The sequence below is a fragment of the Dendroctonus ponderosae genome, unplaced genomic scaffold, assembly GCF_020466585.1.
Source record: "Dendroctonus ponderosae isolate FM_Combo_2020 unplaced genomic scaffold, Dpon_F_20191213v2 Dpon_F_20191213_1, whole genome shotgun sequence".
Lineage (NCBI taxonomy): Eukaryota > Metazoa > Arthropoda > Insecta > Coleoptera > Curculionidae > Dendroctonus > Dendroctonus ponderosae.
Genome location: NW_026017110.1, coordinates 10,300,483 through 10,328,269, shown reverse-complemented (window position 1 = coordinate 10,328,269; position 27,787 = coordinate 10,300,483). Strand labels below are relative to the sequence as shown.

The following is a 27,787-nucleotide window of genomic DNA, read 5'->3' as shown; positions in this document are numbered from 1 at the left end:
GGCTTAAAAACACGAAAGACTCAGTTTCAAGGCGCGTCGGCACGGAAGATTTAATTAAATCAATTCTACCCCAGTTTCAAAAATATATATTGCAGATATATACAAACTAAATAACACTCAGAGCTAAACTGGCGTTAAATTATAACACTATTGCTATTTGCACTATTGAAAACAGATAAGTCCACTACAGACCATCAGATTAGACACATCGGCAACGTTATACATGATCTATTATTACTTCAAAAATAATAACAATATGTTCGGGTTATTCAATCTCACTTAACACTATTATTTTATAATACTGAAAATTGAAAAGTTATTGCCTTTGAAAATTGTGTAATAATATTTTTTGATCATATGAATCATGTGAAACCTGTCATTTTACGTTATAGGTTGAAATTAACGTTTTATTAAAAGACCGACAATTTTCTAACTATTCAGTTTCTTTTCTGTCCAAGTTCTGCAGATCGTTTTGCAGCAGCTTCGACAGCATTAAACAATGATGCCCTAGAAAAAAAAATAAATGCAGGAGGTTTCATGAGGAAGGGGAATTACTTTAATCACGTAAATTAGGTCCGAAAATAACCCTAGTTTGCTAAAAAAACGATAGCCATAAATGCTTCGTTTCGGATTTACAGGGTGTTGAACTCTAATAAAAAAAAATACAAAATGATAAATTTCTCGAAAACTCATGGAGATATTTTAACGAAATGTTCCAGGGTTCAAAACCTCGGAAAGACGCATGTTTCGCAATAAAATAATTTTGGTCAGTGGCGTACCAAATTTGTTAAAGGAAAAAATGGTACGCCACTGTATTTTTAATTATTACAATTACTTTTCAAATTTTCTGTTTTATTACAAATTAAAATCATGTATTGAATTTTTGGCTACAAGAGGCTAGAATTCTAAAATAAGATTTGTGGTACGTGGGCCAAATTGGACACATTTAAATAGGAACTACCGTTGGTATTCGAGTAGATAAAAACTGAGCTCATCTCATAAAAAGAGTCGATAAGTGAAAGCAAAGGTTTAATTTTTGAACACTTCTAATTCTGTATTTTTATTGATGTAAAACAGTCTACCTTTTAAAACATTTAAATATTTTTATCTACTTTAACCACTGAGTTATGGATGCACTACATACTACAAGAACGCGCGGGCCAGTAGATGATCAATTAACAATTTTAGCAAGACACTGGCAACAGTTTTTATCTAGAGATATATCGAAGAGATATTTTTTATTTGTAATAAAACAGGGAATTTGAGAAGTAATTGCAATATTATTGATATATATTTATATTGATATATCTTATATCTTTCTTTAACAAATTTAGTATTAACGGCCCAAATTACCAAAATTATTTTATTGAAACAGATGCGTCTTTGCGTCCGAGCTATTGATCCCTGGAAAATTGCGATAAAATATTGATCCCTGAAAAATAGCGTTAAAATCATTCACAGCAACTTGAAAAAAAAAATTCATTTTGCATTTTTTACTTGTATATATAGCCATATACAAGGGTTACTTTCGGACATAGAATACGTCGTTAAGATAATGCCTCTTCCTCATGAAACACCTTGTATCAATAAGTATATTTCGATAGTCGGTTTGGGTCTGGATTAGTGGTGTGAGATTCGATTATGTACTTTTGAATATTCGTAACGCCTAGTTACTTTTGGATTCAATCCTCGTTACTTCGGATCAGTTATTCAAGTACTCGTTCTAGTTAGTCTTACGAAAGTCGGGGACCGATTTTGGTATTTTATTAGTGCCCTTCAGATTTGTTACCATATGGATCCCTTGAATTTATTATTCCCCTAATAGAATTATTTACGTCTAAGAGTAGATAATCAGACTTATGATTTAAGTCAGTTGTTAATTGATTCCCTATTGTACTCTCTATTGTTGTAAATATATTGTACGGAGGCACTAAGAACCCTGGCGGTTGTTAATACTCGCAGTTTCTAAATAAATTGTCTTTTTAAGCAATTTTGGAAAGCAAGTTATTTAACTCTGTGAAGCCAGATGCCACACATCAATAAATAAATTGTGTACATTAGTAATATAGTGCCACAATTATCAATTTTAATAAAAGTTCTTTCACAGATATGAATTTTTTACCATTATCATGTTACATTTTATATTATAAATGTAAATGTAAAAATATAATTCAAGATTACCAAGCGGCAAGGTGTTTCTAGTGATTAAGAACAATCGACGTTGAAAAATCAAACGCGGCTCTCGGTATCTATTAGAGGTGTGCTAAACGGTTATTTTTCTGGAACAAGTTCTTCGAACACATCTCTCACATGAAACAGAAATACTAATATTTTTACCTTTTTTTAGTATACCTGTGTTTTTTTGTTATGAAACAAGTTTGTCAAAATCTTGAAAAATGGAATAACCTTCTTGTCTATGTTTTAACTGAACTTCCTCTGCTTGATTGGGCACCACAGCTTTTGTAATAGCGTTTTAATTATTTACGTGTGTTATTAAGTCAAGCGATTTTTTAATTTTCTTAAAAATCTTAAAAATTCAAGAAGGCAAAGACCTAAAAGAACGTTGATTTTTACCAATCATGAGTTTGTGTAAATTTTAAATCTGATGATGGCTGTTGTCTCGCCGAAACGTAATGAAATAAAAGATATTCCAAAAATTTTTACTTCACACTTTGACTGAGACCCACGAAAGATAAGAATATCATTATTAAAACATTATGTTTTACCTTACTCCGCCTGATTCTAAAGCATGTATCCCGGCAATTGTAGTTCCGCCGGGCGAACAAACTTCATCCTTTAAAACAGCAGTGTGTTTCCCAGTGCTCAACACCATTTTAGCAGCACCTAAAGTGGTTTGAGCCGCCATTTCTATTGCCATTGCTCTTGGGATACCCTGTTTAACACCAGCATCAGCTAGAGCCTCTATTATTAAATACACCTGAAAACGATAAAATGTAAACTTTTAACTGGCGATGTGTTGATATTCCTCGAATTATTTTCTCATTGCTCATGCTCATTCTCAGATGGATAAATCCGGATAGGTTTAATGATTTTATGAAATATAGTAATTCTGATCCACACTTAACGTTATTTACGTTCGTTCGTTCATCTGCAGGACCCCATAAGTTGTTCAAAACAAAATCAGGCAAGAAACTCCCAATACTACCACCCAGCCAACGTAATTAAAAAAATGGGTTTATATAATAAATGAACATTTTTCAACTTGTTCGATCGTTTCTTGAAGTTAACAATAATAAATCTGAATCACCCTTCATAAATATTACTCACAAATGCAGGTCCGCTACCTGCCAAAGCTCCAATGGCATTAATCATTGCTTCTGGAACCTGTTTGCAAACCCCAGACACTTCCAAAATATTCTTAACTAATATGATATCATGGGGAGTTGCTCTGATTCCAGGGCAAAACGCCGTGCAACCTTCGCCTACCATCATTGGAGTATTCGGCATAACTCTTATTATGCGAGCACATTCCTCTAATGGACTTAATACCTGAAAGTCATGGAAATACATTTAGCAAGTACTAAGGGGAAAATAATGATATTAGGAATAGTAGATCTTCTACTTTTTCAACAGCAACTAACGATTATGCACATGACAAAGTGAGAAGCTAGAGCCATTGAAGGAAACCCGCAGTCGTTCTTATCTAAGTCGTACAATGCCACATGCAAATCATAACATAGTATGCACGTATAAATACATATATCAAAATTACGTTTTCAAGTTGCTCCAATTGAATTCCTGCCAACACGGAAACAAACAGTTTGGATTTCACAGGTAGAGCCAAGGTTTCATGTACGTTAGCTATCGCAGATGGTAAAATGTGGGGTTTCATTGCTAAGAATATCACATCAGCTTCATCTACTACTCGGCCATTTTCTGTGTAAGCCGTTACACCTCGTTCAATCCACCACGACAGATTTTCAATGTGAGGACCTGAGACAATTATTTGCTGATATTGGGCCAATCCTGAAAAAGTAAACGCTAAATACCTTTGAATGGAAACGAATACACTTTGTATTCTCGATAATCTTGTAACATTCATAGTTTTTGCGAAAAAATGTTTTCTTGCCAATTAAGAATTTTAAACGTTAATTATTCTTTGCATTAACAAAACTTAAACAGACATGCACAGATATATTTTATGGAAAGTTGCTCTGGATTTGCGTGATTGAAACGTCAGGGCAATATTTTGTTAAAGTTACCGCGCTCTTCCTAAAACTTTGCTTTTTTCGTCGGATTTATTATCGTAAGAACGCAATTGAGACGAAAACGCTTCCAAAAGACGTCCATATTAGCTAGTAATTATAAATCGCTTGCCTATTAATTTATTATAGAAGCACATTATCCCTTACTACGGCATTTGCAGTTAATGTCTGATATTTTTAAATAAATAGGAAACATAAATATCTGTTTGCACAAAAACTGTGTTTACTACAAGATTTTACCTAGACCAAATACAGTCATATAATGATTAGTGCACCCACTGAACATAAAACGAGTTGATTTCAGCGACAAAATATGGTTCTGCCAGTTTTTGTATCAAGACACCGAATAATTCACCACTGCCCAAAGCGGATGAACTCGGTCGCTTCATTAAAATCTGAGCCGTACATAAGAACAAATTCGCAGTGAGTTTCATTAAAATCTAACGAATCATTCTTTTAATGTTTCAAAAAATATGTTGCTTTCTGGAGTAAGGAAATGTAACACTTGAAGACATTAAAAAAAATTAGATGTTAGCCGATTAAATGCTATTCTATGCCGAAATCTTTCTACCGGAGAATTGCTATGTCCGATATGTTTGCGTAAAACTGTTATTAGTGTGCAGAATCGCAAGCAAGAAAATCCTTTTAAGGCGCAGCAAATTATTTTCTCAAACATTATTTAGATATAAATATCTTCCGAATTTTCGGAATGTCAGTCAGGTAAACTTGCATGCTGGTCCCCAACTTCCGAAACTGATAGTGCACTTAAATAATACACCTAAACGACAAAAAATGGCTCACCTAAGTAAGTAGTAATGTAACTAAATTATAAGTGTTTAGATGCAAAATAAAAACTGTACTAACCCAAATAGAAATTAAACCTTTAGAGATAACAATGCAAAAACAAAGCAAAAGCAAATTAGAAGCTCCAATAGCTCCACATTATTTACTGCTTGTAACGTACGCAAACTCTTGCAATAGCTTAATTGCAATACAATTAAGATACAGTTTGTGAATATGTTTATAAAGCATAATCTTAAGTTGGCAAAGTTGAAAGTAAGTGTTTTATAATCGAATTTCATGAACATTTCATATGTACTGGCTAGTAGGTTCCAAAAGGATTATAATAGTAATACCAATCATTACAAAAATATTTTCAGGGTTGTAACTTAAGTATTGAGATCATGTGATTAAGTATACAAATAAGAGAAGAAACGTTTGATACATTTTTTCATATTGTACTATTATATACATATTAATGAAATTTTTTTTATCAAACAAATAAATAAAAACAAACCGTTTTTTATGATTCCTTCGCATATAGCTTTTGCCATGTTACCGCCCCCAATGAAGCCAATTTTCTCCTTTATTACTTGGCTGGACATTTTTAAATCACCCATTATGCAATTTTAAATGTAATAAATTGTTTGAATTAATGTAAATAAAAATACTAATATTTGACTTTACATTAAGTGTGGTTAGACGCATATAGATCTGCTTACACCAAAGAGAGTTTTTATTAAACTTACCATATCCATCATGATAACATAATTGCAGATAAATATATTGTAATGTTTTTTACTCTGGTTTTTTACAAAGAATATACTTTTGGGAGAAAAAGCATTGCGATAAACCAAACAAGCCTAAACAGAAGAGCTAAAATTTCTTTTCAGAGACAGAGACAAGAGACAACTAATATCTTGTCTCTGTTGGTAACCTGAAAGTTTTTGACGTTTGCTGGTTAAATATATCAAAAATCCAATTTTTCGACGATTTTTGAGTTAGCAGTAATATAATAATCACGTGTTCAGCTAGTGGATACGTTTCGTTTACGTACTCCAGATTCCATTTCTAATAGTGGTGAAGGCTGAAGTAGAACCGTAGATAAGGAGCCGCTCAAGTCCTCTGACGACCTTATTCACCTTGAAAAAAACGCAAGTATCAAAATATCCTAATTTGTCGCAAATTTGTCAACTTCTTATTTATTTTAAGTATTTATAAAGTATGGCTTCAAAAGGGACCCTTACAGTATTGAACTTGGCCGGTTTAAATAAAATGCTTGGCAGGAGGGCATTTTCAAGCACCAAGGCAGTAGCAGCTAAGCAGATGACCGTCCGGTAAGCGCAAAAATATTTTTTTTATAATTATCTTCTAAATTAGTTCCTACTTTTATAAATACACTTTCATTGAAAAATTGATTAAATTGTACCATGGTTCTACCATTGAACTTATGTCTTCGTGGAAGAACATATAAATTAGAATATAAAATCAGAAAACATTGTACACCGTATTAATTGTATATATTTTCCTGACTGTATTTCAACTTAATTCAAAAGAAATTCCTGCGTTCCAGTCAATTTGATTGTTTACCATTTAAAATATTACAAAAACGTTTCGGTGTTTTTCTCCACCATCATCAGTTTGTCTTCACATTTGGCAAGCCATTGAAAAATCTATAAAGTTTAGTTAAAAAAAGTAAAAATTTTTTAATGGCTTGCCAAATGTGAAGGCAAACTGATAATGGTGGAGAAAAACACCGAAACACCGTATTAATGTTAGGTGGTCAGTACCTAGTTTGTTTTTGATAAGGTTCTAATTGAGATGTGTATATTTTTTATGTCGCCCATCAAAGAATGACCATTCAGTATCCGAACAGTTTAATTGGTTGACCCTACTGTACAGGACAAATTCTATTCTTCGTTGTCATAACTAAACTAACTTTAATAAACTAAAAAAAATACAATATTTTTTATGTTTATTGAGAAAAGAATGGTGGTTTTTAAATAATTTCTTTTCTATAATAATATTTTTTTAAGTGAAGCAAATACATGGTTTTTCATTAATTTAGAAACAGTTGAATCCAGCAAATTCTAATTATTCTGTATATTCGCACTTGTCTTACGTTTATTAATAAGTACATTTTGTTTCACATGATAGTGATGCTCTGAACTCTGCGCTGGATGAAGAAATGACCAGGGATGAAAAGGTTTTTGTTTTGGGTGAAGAAGTGGCACAGTATGATGGTGCATATAAGGTAACCAGAGGACTATGGAAAAAATATGGCGACAAACGGGTTATCGATACTCCAATAACGGAAATGGGTTTTGCCGGTAAGTTTGTGAATAATTGGTGTACATTTTGTTTAAAGAATACTTTTAATTTATATTTATTAACGTGATGACATTAAAGCTCATTCTCAATGCCATCTTAAGTAATATGCGTTTGAGGTTCTCCAACGTGTTGACTAGTCTCTAGCATGCTGGTTGCACGCCATATAGAGGGTGCCGCTCAGAAGTTGACGATTTAAGTCTTTCTTTATAGGCTTTATAGCTCTTCAGAGAGCAGGCGGGGCTACCTTTGCTAGATGGTAAACTGTATGGCCTCATGCATCCTGAAATGAGTCTACGACTGTCATTCAGCGCAATATCAACTTGTTTGGCGTGTACTGACTTATACCACATTGGGAACGCATATTCCTCGGCGATAATTACATAACATACCGGGTGTCAATTTGAAGACTCCACCCTTGAAATCGGAAATACTCGTCAATTTTATTTCTAAGGGGACACTTTAAATTAATATTTTTAGCCTCCTTGTTTCAACCCCCTAGGACGGGTAGATATCACCCTTAGAATCTTAAATGGGAAACGGGGTCAAGTGGCACATCGTACATCAGTCGTACTCCTATGAGCAATAGAGATGATATTGAATTAGAAAGTTTTTCCAGTATTTAATAGAATACAGTTTCAGTATTTCCGCGACTAAATACTTGTAATTGTGAACAATAAATACTTAAAAATGTGCAATTGATTAATGGTCTAGCGCCGCTTTTTTGTATGTATGAAGGACGCGCTCGAAAACATATCATAATAGGCGCTATTAGACGGCAACATTTTTATTAAGTAATTTGAATATAACAAATATCATTTGTTTTTAGGAATAGCGACTGGTGCCGCCATGGCTGGCTTACGCCCAGTTTGCGAATTTATGACATTCAATTTTGCAATGCAAGCCATTGACCATATCATTAATTCAGCAGCAAAAACATTTTACATGTCTGCTGGGAGAGTCAACGTGCCTATTGTCTTCAGGTATTTAAAGTTTGAGCAGGCTGAACTGCTTAGTGCTAAATTATAACCCTATCGTTTTACTTCGGGTTTGTCTTAGAGGACCAAATGGTGCAGCAGCCGGAGTAGCAGCACAGCATTCTCAATGTTACGGCGCGTGGTACGCACATTGCCCGGGACTGAAAGTGAGTTTATTTCTATTTTTCATAGCCGTTTTCTGTAAAACATCATTTATTTAGGTAGTTTCACCGTACAATTCAGAGGACTGCAAAGGTCTTTTAAAAGCCGCAATTAGGGATCCGGATCCAGTAGTTTTCCTCGAAAACGAAATCTTGTATGGTGTCCAATATCCCATGTCCGATGAAGCTCTTTCTACCGATTTCGTTCTCCCACTTGGAAAAGCAAAAATTGAAAGAGCAGGTAAGTTTCAGGTTTTTTACTGTAAATTGAAATATTACCTACATCGGTACATTGACGGTTTAACGCTATTAACACACATGAAAAATACGTGAAACTAAATATACAGGGTCAATAAAAAATGACCTCTAGCAAAAACTTCATAAAATGTTTAATTTTGAAATAAAAAAAAATTATTAACAAAGAACAATAAACAACTATTTTGACTACAAAATACTCAGTCGGTTTCGAAGTGGCCTTCCTGCGCACCTTAACAGAGCACCAAACGCTGCCGACATTTTTCTGCCTCACCACGCCCTTCTTACGGCGACAATTGCTGCTGGGTCCACGGAAGCACGACGGCTTCGAGGATGTCACGGTGATAGACGGCCTTGTTGATTTTGACCCCTGTTACACGAGAACGTGGGGGTCTTGACCATGGCGTAAATGCCGGCCCAAACCATAAAGGTCGCGGAAGTTTGGCGTTGTTCGACGATATCCAATGTGCCGGGGGCATAAGCGGACCAGCTCCTATCGTTCTAGTGATTGCGTTGTTCAACGGTGATCAGCTTCTCATCAGTGAAGAGGTTTTTCTCCCACTGAAGGGGAGCTTGGTGACGAAGGAGTCGTTTGCATCGTTCAAACCGTACGCGCTTGTTGTCGTCGGTGAGGAGCCGAACTTTTTTGAGCTTGTAGGGCTTGAGATACAGATCCTCTCTGGTTATTTGGCGGATTGATTCCCGATTGATACCAGTCTCAGGTGCGATTTTTCTCATGGAGACTCTCGGCGTTCGCCTGACATGTTCTCGGACGAGCTCGCGATTCTTGACAGTTTTGACGCCGCGCTTTCTACCACTTCCTGGCTGGCGATCAGTATGATCTAGCTCTTGGCGAACCTCTTGATGGTTCGTCGGACGTTTGATTTGTCGAAGCCAAGCGCTCGCGCAATATCGATCGGACGCTTTTTCAACTCATGTACCGCCAAAATTTTTTTCTTTGGTTTGACATCTTAATAAAGTTAAGTTCAAATTAAGAGGTAGTTTAGCGGATTTCTGGGGACTCATTGGGAATTTGGCTTAATCAGATTTTCATTAAACTTCCCGTGTTTAATTGTAAAGCTTCGTGGGCTGATTGGATAGATACTAAACACATTTATATTTTTTGTGAACCTCCCGGTTGTCCAGCACTTCACATGCGAAAGAAATAAACACACATATGAGCTCGGTTGCTTCCATGTTATATAGCGTGGATGTCTGTATAGCTTCTTATAAACCTAAATTATATTGTGGTTCGATTATAACAGGTTTTCATTTGTAGGTCAGTTTCCAAGCAGTTTGTGAAATGTTTAAAGACAGTGGGAAATGGTGTCTATTGGAAATATTGAAAAATAATTGTTGTTTATAAATATCTCAGTTTTTTTTTTAAGTATAAATATCTGTATAAAACGAGATATATTTTAAGTAGACAGAGAAATTTGGGTTATCAAATGTTTATCAAATAAGATTTATTGAACGTGTAGTTACATTAGCAAAAAAATATGTTCTTAGGTAAACACATAACGCTCGTGTCCCATTCGAAGTCAGTAGAAACATGTCTAGATGCTGCAAAGGAATTGGCAGGAAAAGGCATTGAAGCTGAAGTCATAAATCTTAGGTATGTACATCCTTTTAATGCTTAATTTTTATTGGAAAATTATAAACTAGTCGCATAAAATATCGGGTATAGTCTGATCATTCATCCTACAACGTTAAGTCACAAAACGTGACGGGAGGCAGCAAATGAGGGACGTCTGTAAATCGCGTGTTTCTCCCACCCAGGTACAGGTGATTTTTGTTAACAGCTCAGCGAGCTATGACAAAGAACTTCCATATTAACAGATCAATAGAGCAAACGATATTGTTGCATATTATAAAGCTGTATATTATTTTATTTCTTTAAAATAATTTCGATATTTGAATAAAGTGGCTTAGTTTTGTTTTATTAACCAATTTTTGATGCCGCAGTAAGCTACACATTCCGCAGCAATACAGTCCGTAAATTCAACTTCTAATTGTATGTTTAAGTATTTGACTTAAACAGGACTCCTTGCACTTATTACCTCTTTGGACTTTTGATTACTTTTGTACAGTAGATAGTGATACTTCCAGAGTATCAGATACTCTCTTTAAAATAGTTTAATATGTTTACACAGTTTGGTTAAAGCATCAAGTAACATTGTACACTGAATACACATGTTCAAGGGGTTTTCCTGATGTTTTTATACGCTGAAAATAGTTAGATAAAAATTAAAATAGCTTGATAATTAAACGTTGTTCGTGCGATATCGTGACGTAATGTTGTAGGATGGTTGATAGGCTTTACATACATTTGCATTCATTTAGGATACGAAATAGGATATCTCAAATTCAAGTGACAGATCAAATTTAATTTAAAAAAGTGTGTAGAACTTATTACCTACAACTGTTTCTTTGGAAAATTCAAATTATGAATGATTGAAAGATGACTAAAATTAAAACTTCAATTCCCTCCGATCTAATCGCACTATTAGAAGCATATTGGCAGACGCATTAATTTAATTAAAGTTCAGTAGTTTAGATTGCAATAAAAAAATGTAAAATTGTCTACCACTAAGACCTGATACTTAAATCTGTCGTATCAACAGATGTTACCCTAACATAAGCTAAAATTTTATTGTTACAACGTTTGTATCTAACATTTTATTATTAACTAAATTATTAACTAAATTACAGTTGTTTGAAAGGTAGCACAAAATTCGAGTAATGACCAACATATTTGCAAAAGAGATGTTTAAAACGTTAGTTATTCTAGTTTTCCAAAGTCCAAATATTTAATTTCTAGATCACTTCGCCCATTAGACATCGAAACAATATCCAAATCCGTAGTTAAAACAAACCATCTAGTCAGTGTGGAACAGGGTTGGCCGACTTGTGGAATCGGATCAGAAATTCTAGCTAGGTTGATGGAAAGCGAAGTATTTTACCATTTAGACCAGCCTGCAGTTAGATTGACTGGTAATCTATTTTTGTAATTACACGGTTAGCACCGGGCCCCATTACTCATTTCTGATTTTATTCTTTTTAGGAGCCGATATTCCAATGCCATACACCCAAAGCCTTGAAGTAGCTGCATTGCCACGACCAGCTGACGTTACCGACGCTGTTAAAAGACTGCTGAAAGTGAAGTGAGCTTTTTGCACAAACCGTACTATGACCCAACGAACTTTTGCGCTGTTCAAGTTAGGGGCTGATATTACATATTTGGGATTATACATAGTTGTTAAATAGTTGCGGTCCGTAGAAAACAATCGGTGACGAAAAATCCTTTTGGTTTTACTTAACCAACTTGCGCTCAGAATATTTATTAAAGTTTTATTTGTTTATTTATATTTTTACAGATTGTTGATAATGTTATAATAGCCGTCACTGATCAAAATTTAATGTTCCAGCCTTGAAATAAAACAGTGATACCAATTGGTCTCCGTGGCGTTTGAATGTGTTTTTATTAAGAAAATTATATGTCGCATGAGGCAAAGTAGTAGTTGTAGATTAGTTGGTACAAAGAGCTACTCAGTTTTCATCCATTATCTAGTGAAAACATTTACATCAGTAGTGGGAAAAAAGTAGCTGATCGGTACTCGAGTACTCGATATATTGGTGTATGTATAAGGCTCGGTTACACCGAATTCCCAAGAAAATCAATCTTGCGATTGTCTTTATCTATGACTACTACTCGTACTCGCTCAGACTAACCGGCTGGTAACTAAAGTAACTGGTAATTAGTTACTACTATACTACTGATAATAATCTCGATACCGATGGATACCCACAACCGCGCAAATTAAGATTCAGATGCTTTTATTCAATTTTTCGCAATTTTCAGGGGTTTAACGATAAATAAACCACCAAGTCAGACAGATTTAAAAATGTTTTAAAGTAGAGATTACACTTTTGAAATACGAAAAATATACAACCATTATTCATGGAGTATACAGATAGTTTTTTTTCGAAAAATGTAGGTAACTAAAACTAGTCCTCTCTTGAACTACGAAAAAATCATGCTTATTTAATAAAAAAAATTAACGCATTTTTACAGATTTTCATGTAAATTAAACCATTTATTAGCGAAGAACAAATTAAAAACTAAAAAATAGGTTTACCGCTATTTGACGGTTAATTGGAGGTTATCATAGAACAAGGCTTATAGGAGCTTATGTCAAAAAGTGTATAGGTAATAGAAAAGTTTTCTATTACCTATAACTTTTCCGCTGGGAGGTCGTTTCGTCGCAAATCGCCGTTTCCAACACCTAAATTGCATCCAGTTTAGTTTTAGTGTTTAAATATTATTTTTTTCGTAAAGTTGGAACCTTAACAATATTTTCCACCTGATCCTTGCCTGTTATTATTATTATTATTTTTTATTATATCAAATTTGTTTCGGCACTAGCCTATTCGTATTTCGAGTTGTCCTCAATTTGCCTAAAAGATGTCAGGCCCTATAATTTTAATGTGTCAAGAAGACACGGTTTGTTGTTAACCTAGCAGAACATGTATGTAGAGACAAGACTTGTCTCTGATGTATGTTTTGTTTGATCAACGTAGAGAATTGTGATTTTTAAGAGCATCTCTAAGTACTGATTTATTTCCAGTTAACATAAATTTGTTAAAAACGCTGCAGGATGGCGGATGCCGCAGCCCGGCAGTTGCAATATGAATACAAAGCGGTAAGTTTAAGAGGCAAATTTCATCAGTTGGACCTTCCTTGGAAACGTTTGAGACATTTTCTTAATTCATTTGAGTTTATGAATTCATAACAGTGGTTACCTACTATTCTCACATATTATGTTAAATAATATAATATCAAGCAAAATATGCCCTATTTCGCAGTAAAGTAACATTGTGTAATCAATTGTGTACATTAACCTATGGTTTTGAAGTCATGCTCAGCATTGTTATAACTATGATGTATCTGAATGTTTAGTTTTTTATTGTTTTACTTTAAAGATCAGTTTAAACTAAGCAGTGTCAGCGAAAAAATCCTGGATGGTTCATAAATTAAGCACAAAAGCGCTTATAAAGTTTGAGGAGTCACCATTTTCAGGCTATTCGAACGGTGTTGCCAAACTGCGCAAAACGTTTTAAGTTAATGATAGTTTTATCTTTCCTGGGTCTCAGTCAAAGTGTGAAGTAAAATTTTTTGGAATATCGTTTATTTCATTACGTTTCGGCGAGACAACAGCCATCATCAGATTTACAATTTTACACAAACTACAAACACCAATTCACAATTAAAACATGTTGTATATAATTTACAGTGTTAAAACATTCATCAGTTTTTGAGGGAAAAAATTCTTCCTTTTGGGAGAGCAAAACACCGGAAAACCTTACCTCATGATTGGTAAAAATCAACGTTCTTTTAGGTCTTTGCCTTGCTGTAAATGTCTAGCATTGCTAAGTGACTAGAAAACACATATTTTTTTTACGCAAAAACTATGAATGCTACAAGATTTTTCAAAGAGCGCAAAATTGTGAATAAATGATTAGTGCATCAACCTAAAAAAAATGAGTTGTTTTCATCCTCCAACTAAAAAGTTCTGGTAGTTTTTGTACCACGACACTCAAGAATTCACCACTTGTCCAAAACGACTGAACTCGATTGTTTTATCAAAATATGAGTCTTACATAAGAACAGATTCACACCGAGTTTCACTAAAATATATCGTACCATTCTCCCGATATTCCGAAAAAGATAATTTTTTTGAAGAACTTTGACCAATAATAGCAGAGGACCCAGACATTTTTTGTTAATAAAAGTTAGTTCAGATCGTCTTCTTTTGATCCAAAGAATATCGCAGTACCCTTTTGATCATGAGTTTACGGGACACCCTGTATAGACGCCGCATAGTAAAATTTCCGTTCAGAATTTACGATTTCAAACTCCTCATTTCTACAAATCAACAAATATTTCAAAACAATGAACTAAGTAAGGTAAGCCTTAATATAACTCACATGTATGTCAACACTACAAACTATGTAGTTACGCGTCTTTCCTCAAAACACTGTTTAGAAACTATGATAAATATATCTGAAAGTCAGTAAACCTTACAATAGGAAAAAAAATGAATAAGTTGTTTAGTTTAGCTAATTATGTATCATTGTAGTATTGTTATATGAAAAAGCGTGTTAGAACTGCCTACGAGACTTTAAGAAACATTACAAAAATATATACATTATGGTTCAGATGTATGGTATTAAATGTGCACTACCTCAACAAATAATCTTTTATTAAATTTTTTAACTGCAACAGGTGAAAGGATGAAACGTTGAAACCTGTATCTTCTTTTAAACTGAATAATTTAATTTACCCACCATCAGCTGAAAAACGTTGACCTTTCTAGAATTCAAATCTTGTACTACAAGCCGACGTTCGTCTTATCGAAAGACGTGGTCGTGATGAAGCGACTGGAGAAGTTATGTCCCTTGTGGGAAAACTCACCAGCACTAAAATGGGAGACAGAGCGCAAAGAACGAAACCCGGAAAGGCAGAAGAACGAAAAGTCAAGTACGTAATGTCTTCCTTAAATGTATTTATTAATTTTATGTTGTCTATAATTACTTTGTGTTCTAGGCGTCAGAAGCGAGATGAAGCTCAATACGATTTTGCTCGCATGAAAGGTGCTACTTTACTTTCCGAAGGTGTAGACGAAATGGTGGGTATTATCTACAAACCTAAAACTCAAGAAACCCGGCAGACATATGAAGTGCTCTTGAGTTTCCTACAAGAAGCTTTAGGCGACCAACCTAGAGACATAATTTGTGGAGCTGCTGATGAAGTGCTTTCAGTATTAAAGAATGATAGGTTGAAGGAACGTGAAAAGAAAAAAGAGACCGAACAGCTAATAGGTAATGTGGCAGTTTAGAATAACATTTTTGATTCAAGTAACAAAGTCTATTGTTGTAGGCAGTATACCCGAGGAGCGATTTGCCCTGCTAGTAAATTTAGGAAAAAAAATTTCCGATTTCGGCACAGATGAATTAAAAACAAATGTAGGCGAAGAAAACATTGATGAAACGTACGGAATTAATGTGCAGTTTGAAGAGTCTGAAGAAGGTATGCTCAATTAAAATTAAGAGTTGACCTGTTTGAAGCTTACATCACTAATTAAATTAATTATTAAATTAAAATTAACTTTTAGAGGATGATGAAGACATGTATGGTGAGGTTCGCGACGAGTTTGACGAAGAAGAAGGGGAAGAAGCTAGAGAAGACGGAGCAATTCATGCAGAAAATGTATGTATAAACAATAGAAAATTTTTTCGCATTAAAGATTTGTATATTTTGATTGGTTTAAATTGCATATACGATAGATGAAAAAAACTTTTGTCTTTCAGCTTGGAGTAAGTGCGGAGGAACTAAAAAAAGAAAAAGCACTTCACCCAATGGACATCGACGCTTACTGGCTTCAAAGAAAACTCTCTAAAATATACGATGACGCCATGATTTCTCAAGCTAAAGCTACTGAAGTTCTTAACGTTTTAAGAGATGCGAGTGATGATCGAGAGCTAGAAAATCAATTGGTGTTGCTCCTTGGTTACGATTGTTTCGATTTCATTAAGCAACTGAAAAAAAATCGAAAATTAAGTAAGTAGTCGAGCTATTGTTTTGTTGAGTAGTTCAAATTTTGCATGGGCGATGGAGTTGAAGTTGCTAATGAAGTCACTCCCTTAATTGGATGCTGTTCATTTACGTTCCGGTTTCTGCAGTTCAGCCCCCTTCTTTCACCACACCTACATTTTTTATCGGAGAAAATCTGACACAGACATTCTTCATTCAGTCATTCAGGACATTCTCAAAATTATGTTGAATGTACAGGGCAACTCGATAAGTCTGGGTGCTTTATGTTACACATTTTTAAATTCAACACCTTGTATTTTTACCGGTTGCCTGTAATTTTATTGATTGAGACTGCAATGTCAAGTTGCATAACAGCTTGATTACCTAAATTAAACAAGGCGTTCATAACTAAGCACGTGCGATTTAATGTTTACTGTTTAGCTTAAATACTGGACGTTCAGATAATGCGTTAGGACATTTTGAAAGGTGATTCTACATACTAAAATAATGGTAGTAAGTCATGTAACAAACATTCAAAGTCTGAATATTTTCCGTGGAAATATAAATTTAGTCAAAATTGAACAGTAATACAATAATTACTATACATTGTCAAATTTGCCACATTTTGATTGCTTCTAAGCGAAGAGGTTTTTCGAGTCGTGTGAAGAGCACATTTTTTGTCTAGTATTTTCTAATCTTTAAAATTGCATATTTTGTGTTCTGTTATCGAAAAACTTTAGAAAACCCTGATCTAGTTTATCTATTAAAGAAATACTGGGGACATTCTTCCTTAAGCAGTGTTATTAATTAAGTGTTTGTGAATGATTGAAACAAAATGATTTTCGTTCACAAATGCATGAATAAATAATGAAATGGTTATTAAGATATTGTTCGATCTATTTATTGTTTTTAGTTCTCTACTGTACATTACTAGCGAAATCTCAAAGCGAAACAGAGCGCCAAAAACTGAAAGAAAAAATGGCAGAAGATCCTTCTTTGAAAAGAATACTGAAGTTACTTGAAACTGGAAAAGGTAAGCCATTCGACCAGCCACCTTTTTTAGTTATTTCAATTTGACATTAATTTGATTTAAATGTAAACACTGTTCCTTAATTTCAAATTCGTCCGGCATTAAACAAGCTAGTATTTTATTGGTTGGTATTATAGGTGACGAAGAAAATGGTGACGACGATACAGCATCCCGGGCTAGAAAACGAAAGCACAGTAGCGACGAAGAAGATATCGATGATGATTCGGGCAAAAAACAGGTCGCCGGCAATAGAAAGTTGGTTGATTTTGAAGATTTAGTTTTCAAGCAGGGTTCTCATTTTATGGCTAATAAAAGATGTCAACTACCCGATGGTTCCTTCAGAAAGCAAAGAAAAGGTGACTTAATAACCACTGTCAAGGGCCTTGAGTCTTAAAATATATTTTCTTGGTCTAGGTTATGAAGAAGTGCACGTTCCAGCTTTAAAACCCAAACCATTTGGCGAAAATGAAAAGTTGCAACCAATAGATCAACTGCCTAAATACGTCCAACCAGTTTTTGATGGTTTTAAAACCTTGAATAGGATTCAAAGTCGGCTCTACAAAGCTGCATTAGAAGGCGATGAAAATATCTTGCTTTGTGCCCCTACTGGTGCAGGTAAATACATGTGATGTTTGTTCGTCTTGTTTTACTTAAGCATATTGTTTGATATTTTTAAGGAAAAACTAACGTTGCGCTGCTAGCAATGATGCGAGAGATTGGTAAACATATCAACGCTGATGGGACAATAAATGCAGACGAATTTAAAATAATCTACATTGCCCCTATGAGATCGTTAGTACAAGAAATGGTTGGAAATTTCGGTAAACGACTAGCAAGCTACAATATAATCGTGCATGAATTGACTGGAGATCATCAATTGACTAGGGAGCAAATTGCCGAAGCCCAAGTTATCGTTTGTACGCCTGAAAAATGGGACATCATAACAAGGAAAGGTTTGGCATCATTTTGTTTAACTCTTGATTTTTTAAATAATACTGTGATTAATTTCAGGTGGAGAGAAAACATTTACTTCGCTGGTTCGTTTAATAATCATTGACGAAATCCACTTGTTACATGACGATAGAGGCCCCGTTCTGGAAGCCCTAGTAGCAAGAACTATTAGGATGATAGAATCGACTCAAGAAGAAGTTCGATTAGTTGGACTTTCGGCTACTTTGCCTAACTACCAGGACGTTGCTGCATTTTTAAGGGTGCAACCTGACTCTGGACTTTTCTATTTTGATAACAGTTTTCGACCTGTTGCTTTGGAACAGCAGTATATTGGAGTTACTGAGAAAAAAGCCACTAAAAGGTGTCAAATAATGAATGAAATTGTTTATGAAAAGACCATGGAACACGCGGGTAAAAATCAGGTTTTGATATTCGTACATTCAAGAAACGAGACAGGTGAATAATTGTTTTTATTATTTTGTTGAACTATTTTTGCGAAATGTTATTCCTTTGTAGGGAAAACCGCGAGAGCTATACGAGACATGTGCTTAGAAAAAGACACTTTGGGACAGTTTTTAAGAGAAGGCTCTGCATCTATGGAAGTTCTCAGAACAGAAGCAGATCAAGTTAAAAATAACGAGCTAAAGGATCTTTTACCTTATGGATTCGCGATTCATCACGCTGGTATGACCAGGGTAGACAGGACACTAGTTGAAGATCTTTTTGCCGATCGACATATTCAGGTATGAAAGCTTAGATATTGATAAGTGAAGTACTCAAGAGTTGTATCGCATCTTGTTTCCCGAAATATCTGCAACCACCGTCGTCAGTAATCCGGAATACGAATATGTAAGGGCGCGTGCACACGGTTTTCCGAATAGCATGCCGGACTCTAGAGAACCAAGCTTTATGATCGTATGCACCGCCAAGACCCTTAATCTCGATTAGCTAAATGCCTTTAATGTACGAAATAATCTGGTTTAAGAACCCAGCTGCTATGCACCTTTGAAATTCAGCGTTGGATTAGTTAAACAGGAGGGATATGGCAACCGTGAAAAATCTATCGAATTATTTTCGATAATTGCCAAAATTTGGTGTTAACAGAACAGAACATTTTGTTTCTGGCTAAAGTTGGGTAATGTATGTTGCGAGTTGTTATTGTTATAGTCGTACGTAGTTAAAAGAACGTCGTATCATGGAAAAAGAAAAGCAGCCTTATTGCCCAAATATCGAAATTTGCTATTTAAGCCAAGAAGACCGGCAGAACTTCCTTGCATATTAAATTACAAGCATGGAAAAAAATGAAAGTAATTTTAATTCCAATTCACAGAGTTGCTGGTATAGAAACTGAAGTGTCCTCAAACGATTTTATAAAAGTGAACATACCCTGACTTGACTTGAATTAATATTCAGTTGTATAAGTTCTCATAGCGACCATGAAAAACACTGTTACTAAATTCGCCATTACCTAATGTAGCCTTCAATCTGCAACTATCTAAAAACGACTAGTTTTGTTAACCAGTTTGTTGAGTATAAAAACATTTTGTCCAGTGTATCAAAATAATTGAAGCGAGTTAGTTGTGTTCTTGGAAAACCATAAGCAATTATTACTAAAATATTAATATCATCTAATATTATTTCATCTTCCAAGTTAATTCTCTAACTTGCTAAGACGAAAATAAAACCCTCAATTTCAAAGGCTATGTTATGTATGGAAACTAGTTTCAGAAGTGCATACCGTTTATGATTTTTAATACTGTTTAACGTTTAATCCCGATTAAAGTCTGTCAGTGCATACGGGCATTAGAATCATATTTTGGTGCAACAACCGAGTTCATGAGCTTTGGGGAAGTAATGAATTCTTGAGTGTGGTGGTACTAAATCTATCGGATCTTTTTATTTGGTGCATAGAATCAACAAATTTTTTTTTTGAGTTGATGCACTATTATTTATTCACATTTTTATGCTATTTGTTAAACCTTACAACATTCATAGTTTTCGCATCATTCCAAATATTTCTGATTTGTTGCCACTTAACAATGTTAGACAGCTGCAAATGTTATGATAAGCGAGGCATACATTATTTGTCACATCTCACAAATTCGTTACGAATGGCGTTGTCTAATCAAGAAATGACCGACATGGCTAAAGTATTAGAGTTTTGCGAAGACGAGTTGCGTGAGAGCCCTACGGAAAAGTGAGTCTGATGGTTTTAAAAGCAAGTTCAATATTTGAACTTGTAAATACAAAGGCCAATCATCAATCAGATAATCTAGGTCAACACGACACATTAAAAATTATGTTTAAGCAGAAGTTATAATAAATATAAATTAAAAGTTTGGAGCACCTGTTTGGTTGAAATTGTCAGGAATGTCACATACATTGATTTTTAATGTGTTGTGTTGACCTACATGAGATTGATGCTTGGCATTTGTATATATAAGTCGAGTGACGTAGTTTTGGGTTTTTGATACATGATGATGGTTATAACATAAAATAACCAAAGCGAGCGCGTCCCTATGAAAATAAATTAAAATGGACTTTAACCGACATCTAATTTCCCTAACATTTATTTTATTTGGGTTTGCAGGTACTGGTTTCAACTGCTACCTTGGCTTGGGGTGTAAACTTGCCAGCGCATACCGTCATAATCAAAGGCACGCAAATATATGATCCTACCAAAGGCAGATGGGTGGAATTGGGCGCATTAGATGTTTTACAAATGCTGGGTAAGTTTTTATTCCTGAATTTACGATGGCAACTTTAAGAGAGGTGCCTCATTAGATCAGCGATTAAATAAATGGTAAATTTGTTTATCCTAAAGAAATTTTTATCCGAATTATATTTCTTTTCAACGTCTTAAACAAATTATCAATCAATTTTATTAAATTACTTTTCCGTGCTCACTTACGATGAGAAAGCTTTATTAAACTTCTTCAATCAATAATTCCGGAAGAATAAAATAAAGCACTCTCGTTTTATGTGACGTCTCTGTCTATCGTAGTCTGTCTATTAAAGTTCGTACCTGAAGAACAATTTATTTGTCGTAAGTAAGTGTTGATTATATAAAAAAATGTAAGAAGTTATAACTCATCAAACGTTATTCAATATAAGTATGTAGGACTCACGAAAATGTTTATTTTCTTATACATTGCTGCTAAATTAGAACATTTGCGGTATACGAGGGCCGTTCGATAAGTTCTTAGCGTCGCCGCCCATTGGTGCCACTATAGCAAGATAAATTTACATGCTCGTAGACGGCTACTGTCAAAATGTCAGCCGAATCGCTATCGTAATTTTGTTTTGACCACGTGTAAAAGCCGGCGTCTGCGAATTTCAGAAAAATTTAAAAAGGGTAATATCGGTCGGTGATTCTATTCTTATTTCTTTGGACGAAAATCATGAAGCGAAATCAAAGAGCGCTTGGATGCAGTGTACGGTGACTCTCCTACTTTGATGTGGACTGTCAAACATTGGTTTAACGAGGTTCAACGTGGTCGTACTTCGGTTTTTGATAAGGCACGCCCTAAGTGCCCCGAAAAGGGCTACCATGGACGATAACATAACAAAAATCCACCATCTCTTATTGCCAGACTTGCGAGACCAAGGAACGGTTGAAACTGGACTTTACCCGCCGAACGTGCTCCGAAGAAGGCGAAGACTGTCCTATCGGCCGGAAGGTAAAGACTACCGTTTTCTAGGATTCACAAGGATCTACATCGACTACCTGGAGAAGGGCTCTACTATACCAAATTATTGGGTCGATTCGACTTCGAATTGCAGGAAAAACGGGTCCATTTGGCGAAGAAAAAGTGCTCTTTCGCCTTGACAACGCACCGGCTCACTTCTCCGCTGTCAGAAGGGCCAAATTGGCTGAATTGGGCTTCGAATTGCTGCCCCATCCACCGTATTCTCCAGATTTGGCCCCGTACGACTTATTTTTGTTTCCAAACTTGAAAAAGTTACTTGCCGGGCAGAAATTTCAGTCGAATCAGGAAGTCATCGTCACCACAGGGGCGGGCGTACTTTGCTCAGCACGAGAAAACTTATTTTTTAAAGGGGTTTCAGAAGTTGGAGCATCGCTGTGTCAAGTGTATCGAAATAAAAGGAGACTATTTTGAGAAATAAATCGCCACTTTTACAAAATTTCTGATAGGCTAATTACTTATCGGACCTCCCTCGTATATTACAGAAAATATGGGAAAATAATTGATACATACAGAAGAATCGAGAATAGAGACAGAATTTTCTAGAGATATTCTATTTTAATATAACTAATATATACATCTGTAAATTGTCTTTTTTTTATTTAGGTCGTGCCGGCAGGCCCCAATATGACACTAAAGGTGAAGGTATATTGATCACTAATCACAGCGAACTGCAGTACTACCTATCTCTTCTCAATCAACAACTGCCTATAGAGTCGCAAATGATAACAAGATTACCAGACATGCTAAACGCGGAAATTGTTTTGGGAACAATACAAAATCTTAGAGATGCTGTGACTTGGATAGGATACACTTATCTTTATATCAGAATGTTACGTGCTCACACTTTGTACGGAATTTCCCATGATCAGATTAAACAAGATCCTTTACTAGAGCAACATAGAGCCGATTTAGTACATACAGCTGTTCTTCATTTGGACCGCAGTGGTTTGGTTAAATATGAGCGAAAATCTGGCCAATTTCAAGGCACTGAATTGGGACGAATCGCTTCACAGTATTATTGCACCCATGAAACAATGTTGACTTACAACCAGTTGCTAAAGCCGTACTTAAGTGACATAGACTTGTTTCGGGTGTTTTCCTTATCTGGAGAGTTTAGAAATATCGCTGTTAGGGAAGGAGAACCAGGTGAATTGCAGAAGCTTATGGAGAGAGTACCAATTCCTATTAAAGAGAGCATAGAAGAGCCGAGCGCCAAAGTTAATGTATTGTTGCAAGCCTACATCTCCCAATTGAAATTGGAAAGTTTCGCACTTATGTCCGATATGGTTTATGTCACACAATCAGCCTCAAGATTAATACGGGCTATATTTGAAATAGTTCTTCATAGAGGATGGGCACAGCTTGCTGATAAAGTGCTAACTCTATGTAAGATGGTTGACAAGAGAATGTGGCAATCTATGTCTCCGCTGAGACAGTTTAAGAAAATGCCCGAAGAAATTGTCAAGAAGATAGAAAAGAAATATTTTCCTTGGGAAAGACTGTATGATCTGGGTCCTAACGAAATTGGTGAACTAATCAGAGTTCCGAAATTAGGAAAAACGATTCATAAATACGTACATCAATTCCCTAAGCTGGAACTTTCCACCCACATTCAACCTATCACCAGATCAATGCTTAAAGTGGAACTTACTATCACCCCGGACTTTCAATGGGACGAGAAACTGCACGGGCATGCCGAAGCCTTTTGGATATTCGTTGAAGATGTGGATTCGGAAGTGATTTTACATCACGAATTCTTCTTACTTAAACAGAAATATTGCGAGGATGAACATTTAGTCAAATTTTTTGTGCCGATATACGAGCCGTTAGCGCCACATTATTTTTTGAGGATTGTTTCTGACAGATGGATTGGAGCTGAAACCCAACTACCAGTGTCTTTCAAGTAAGTGCCTAGTCATAATTTATATTTGAGTTGTTGTTGTCCAATAATTATATGAGCTTATATTTATTTCTTAAAAACTTATATGAGCCGTTTATTTTGAACAACTTCGTTCAAATTCTGGTACGTAATAACGGTAAGTTTTGAACCGTTCATGCTATTTATTAAAAATACCTTCAATATAAGACAAACTAAATTAAAATCCGTCCATTTGTTTACTCAAAAACAAAAAAACTGCCAATTTTTACTTTTTTTTGTTAATTTCCTATAATTAATTCAGTTTTGCTTTAAAAAAATCGTTATATAATCTGAATTAATTAATTATGAAATAATGAATATTTTAAGCTAAAATTTATACAATTGTCAAGTGTACAATACTAATACATATTCTACTGAGGTACTGAGGTAACTTGGGATATGGTAATTTTTTTTGCAAAGTCGAACGAGAAAGCTAAATAATCTGAATTACGTTATACTTGCTTCTGATCTTGTTTTTGTGTATTCCTAGCTAATTATGCTAAGCTTAAATGGACATGGTGCTCTTCTGTAAGTTCATTCTTTTTTTATCACCATTCGATGCTTTAATTTTAATTGTTTAATAAGTCGAACTTTTGACATGCTTGTTTGCGCGGTTGGTGGAAATGTAAAACCAGTGCTTCTGTAAGCACTTATTACGTCACGCATCAAGCAACACACTAACGGCTTTTTTAATTTTCTTCGCAATGAAGCTCGGATAAATTAAACATTTTCCTAAGAGTTAAATCAGGAAGTAGATCCATCTAGATAGAAGAGCAAGCATCCCGTGTAAATCATTGCCTACATTTGCAGGGTTTAATACTCGTTTTAAGCGTCCTTCACTTACTTTACATGTATCCAAAAAGAAACTTTTTACCGACGGGAACTTTTCCATTTTTAGAATTTAACAAATATCTAAAACTCCAATTTCTTGGCGAACCATTTCCGTTTATTGAACGTCTTCGTTTCACAATTTTGCGCTTGACAGCTTCATAAAGCAATACATTTTGTTGCTTAAAATTCCAGCCCAACCCTAAAACTTCTTAAAATGTGCTTTCTTTCTTATTCATCCTAATTTTTTGTGCACGCCTTCCTACAACGGCAATCTTTGTTTTGGAAAATTTTTACAGGTACAATATTTTCAGTTTGAGTACAATATATTCTTCTTGAGTTTCGTTTAATTTGTCGCACTTTTTGAATGTATGATTCTCTATCTCTTCTGTATTGTTGCTCGTATCTTCATCCCCTGAAGACGAATATTGTTTTATAATTCTTTGATTTTTTATTTTTATAAAATCATTAGTTACTATTTCTTTTTCACTATGTGAACTAAATATATTTGTTCTGTTCCTCCTCAGGACTTCCCCATAATGCCTAAAATTTAATATTAAAATTAATTAAAAAAAGGTTTTGTTTTTGTGTTCGTATTTGTTTAATGTAAATTTTTTTGGTTGGTTTCACGGGACAAATTAAACACAGAAAGTTTCTTCTCACTTTTGTCGACTTTTCTACCCTTTTATTGGGGTCATCCTCAGGAGATTAGTAGATATTATTCACAAAAATTATATTTTGATTGATATTTTATTATGCATAGTTCAGATCAAAACTAAAATTAAAATTTGTATATGTATGTATATTTTTACAGGTTCAGATCAAAACTGAAATACAATTCAAAACACACTTAATATTCGTGTTCTAGTAGTGATGGCTACTACAATTAATTTCATTCCCAACCGTTTTCTTTCAGGCATCTTATTCTTCCAGAGAAAAACTTTCCACCTACTGAGCTTCTCGACCTACAACCGCTGCCAATTACAGCTCTAAGGAGTGAAAAATACGAATCTCTTTACAACGAAAAATTTCCTCAATTTAACCCGATTCAAACCCAAGTTTTTAATTCTGTGTACAACGGGGATGAGAATATATTTATAGGAGCTCCAACTGGCTCAGGCAAAACTACAATAGCCGAGTTTGCAATTTTACGTCTATTCGATAGAAACCCAGACGGTAGATGCGTTTACTTAGTTCCGAGAGATGCGCTCGCTGAATTAATCTTTGCCGACTGGCATATTAAGTTCGGCCAAACTATGGGTAAAAAAGTAGTGCTTTTGACCGGCGAGACTGGGACAGATCTTAAGTTGTTGGCAAAAGGGCAGATAATTATTACCACTGCGGAAAAGTGGGATGTACTCTCGAGAAGATGGAAACAGCGAAAGAACGTACAGAATATTAACTTGTTTATTGTTGATGAGTTGCATTTGATTGGAGGAGAAGATGGCCCTATAATCGAAATTGTTTGTAGCAGAATGAGGTAAGGGAGACATTAATTCAATAACTTCCAATGCAATTGTTTACATTTCACAGATACATCTCATCTCAGATCGAAAAACCTATTCGAATAGTTGCTCTTAGTGGGTCCTTAACCGATTACAAAGATGTAGCACAGTGGTTGGGATGCAACGCTAATGCTACCTTCAATTTCCACCCAAGTGTGAGGCCCATACCTTTGGAATTACATGTGCAAGGTTTCAATTTGACTCATAACGCATCTAGACTGATCGCCATGGGAAAACCCGCTTATAACACCATTATAAGGCACAGCCCTCATAAGCCTGTAATAGTGTTCGTTCCAACAAGAAAACAAGCCAGGTTAACAGCTATTGATCTTCTGACTTATGCTGCATCGGAAGGGCAATCGAACAAGTTTTTCCATGCAGAGGAGGAAGACATTAAGCCCTTCTTGGACAGAATGACCGACAAAGTAAGTTTTTATCAGAACCAGTTTTGAATTGTTTGAATGATGATTCAATTAGTTCATTTCTGCTTATTAAATTTCGTGGAGATCTAGAAGTACGTCTAATATTTAGTAGTCCACTATAATTCAGTACTGTAGAATATTATATAAGGGCAAGATGTTAAGGGCACCTTGGAAAATAGAAATCGTTCATTTCTTGTGCAGAAACTCAACCAAAATTCTAATTTTCATATAGTTTAATAATTAGTATTGCTTTCTGAATTAGAAAATTAGTCTTAGTTCAATTGAGAAGAAAATATATCAGGTGTATTTATGTTGCATTTTATGATTGAAAAAAGTGTTAATACTGAGACTCGTTAAGGAGCAACGGTTAATCATAAGTTACCCATTGTCGTTCATTAAACTGCGTTACTCCGGGAATTGGTTCATTACTGATGCGGGCATTAAAATCTCCCAGTATAATACTGGATTATCTGGGTGGTATTGGGTCAATGGTACTTTCTAGTTCATTGAAAAAATTTCCTGTTACTGTTTTGCCTTATTATCTTCTGGTGCATAGATACATACTATATTTAGAGGATACGAATCAGTAATTAGCTTAACCAGCATTATTCGTGATGATATGTGCTGACAGTTCTCCACTTGGTCGATATATTTTTTATGTAAGGCTTCAGCCACACTTTCCTTAGCTCTCTCGCTCTATCAGTATTGCTGTATTTTACAATATATCTCCATATCGTCGGTTGAGAATTATTTTGAAATATGTCCATATTTATACTAATTTTAGTTGAAATCACCAACTCGTTTAGTAATTGAGCAAACAGAAGAATTACATATGTCCGTCATAGCCAAACGGTTCAATGTAAAGAAAACATGATATCAAGTTTCAAATTCAAATACTACGCATTTATCATTTTGGGACTTAAATGGATGTAGTCAGAACTACGTACATCTTTACATCAGGTAACTTAAATACCAATGGCCTGATTGATATTTATGTTATAGAAACTCAAAAAAGACAATGTAGAGAAAACCTTATGCTTAAAAATTGTGAAGAGACTGACACTTATTGTTCTTATAGTAATTTTGTTTATCGATTAGCTTT

The 27,787-nt window shown here is 34.9% G+C and overlaps 3 protein-coding genes across 4 annotated transcripts in view; 2 read left to right on the top strand and 1 right to left on the bottom strand.

Annotated features, from left to right (window-relative positions):
- Positions 1 to 69: 69 nt before the first annotated feature.
- On the bottom strand, positions 70 to 5,719 carry LOC109543901 (pyrroline-5-carboxylate reductase). Its single transcript, XM_019913829.2, has 5 exons — positions 5,524 to 5,719; positions 3,734 to 3,987; positions 3,289 to 3,510; positions 2,727 to 2,938; positions 70 to 507 (listed from the first exon to the last, which is right to left on the bottom strand). The coding sequence occupies exons 1-5, from the start codon at positions 5,624 to 5,626 to the stop codon at positions 438 to 440; spliced, it is 861 nt and encodes a 286-aa protein (XP_019769388.1). The 5' UTR covers positions 5,627 to 5,719; the 3' UTR covers positions 70 to 437.
- Positions 5,720 to 5,915: 196 nt separating this feature from the next.
- Positions 5,916 to 12,186, top strand: LOC109543900 (pyruvate dehydrogenase E1 component subunit beta, mitochondrial). Of its 2 annotated transcripts, none has more exons than XM_048670081.1 (9): positions 5,916 to 6,160; positions 6,219 to 6,343; positions 7,164 to 7,336; positions 8,164 to 8,317; positions 8,394 to 8,478; positions 8,533 to 8,713; positions 10,237 to 10,342; positions 11,549 to 11,721; positions 11,792 to 12,186. In XM_048670081.1, the coding sequence occupies exons 2-9, from the start codon at positions 6,231 to 6,233 to the stop codon at positions 11,893 to 11,895; spliced, it is 1,089 nt and encodes a 362-aa protein (XP_048526038.1). In that variant the 5' UTR covers positions 5,916 to 6,160; positions 6,219 to 6,230; the 3' UTR covers positions 11,896 to 12,186. The 2 variants fall into 2 exon arrangements, with proteins under 2 accessions (XP_048526038.1, XP_048526039.1); XM_048670082.1 differs by having other exon boundaries at positions 5,916 to 6,164.
- Positions 12,187 to 13,239: 1,053 nt separating this feature from the next.
- LOC109541432 (putative U5 small nuclear ribonucleoprotein 200 kDa helicase) overlaps positions 13,240 to 27,787 on the top strand; it is a gene marked incomplete in the record, with an annotated part of 21,298 nt that continues 6,750 nt past the window's right edge. Inside the window, 16 exon segments of the mRNA XM_048661388.1 lie at positions 13,240 to 13,430; positions 15,105 to 15,268; positions 15,335 to 15,609; positions 15,668 to 15,817; positions 15,903 to 15,997; positions 16,099 to 16,348; positions 17,235 to 17,354; positions 17,489 to 17,707; positions 17,766 to 17,966; positions 18,029 to 18,304; positions 18,363 to 18,758; positions 18,819 to 19,045; positions 20,893 to 21,031; positions 22,616 to 23,915; positions 25,675 to 26,238; positions 26,292 to 26,688. Of these exon segments, the coding sequence (XP_048517345.1) occupies positions 13,386 to 13,430; positions 15,105 to 15,268; positions 15,335 to 15,609; positions 15,668 to 15,817; positions 15,903 to 15,997; positions 16,099 to 16,348; positions 17,235 to 17,354; positions 17,489 to 17,707; positions 17,766 to 17,966; positions 18,029 to 18,304; positions 18,363 to 18,758; positions 18,819 to 19,045; positions 20,893 to 21,031; positions 22,616 to 23,915; positions 25,675 to 26,238; positions 26,292 to 26,688 (4,818 nt within the window).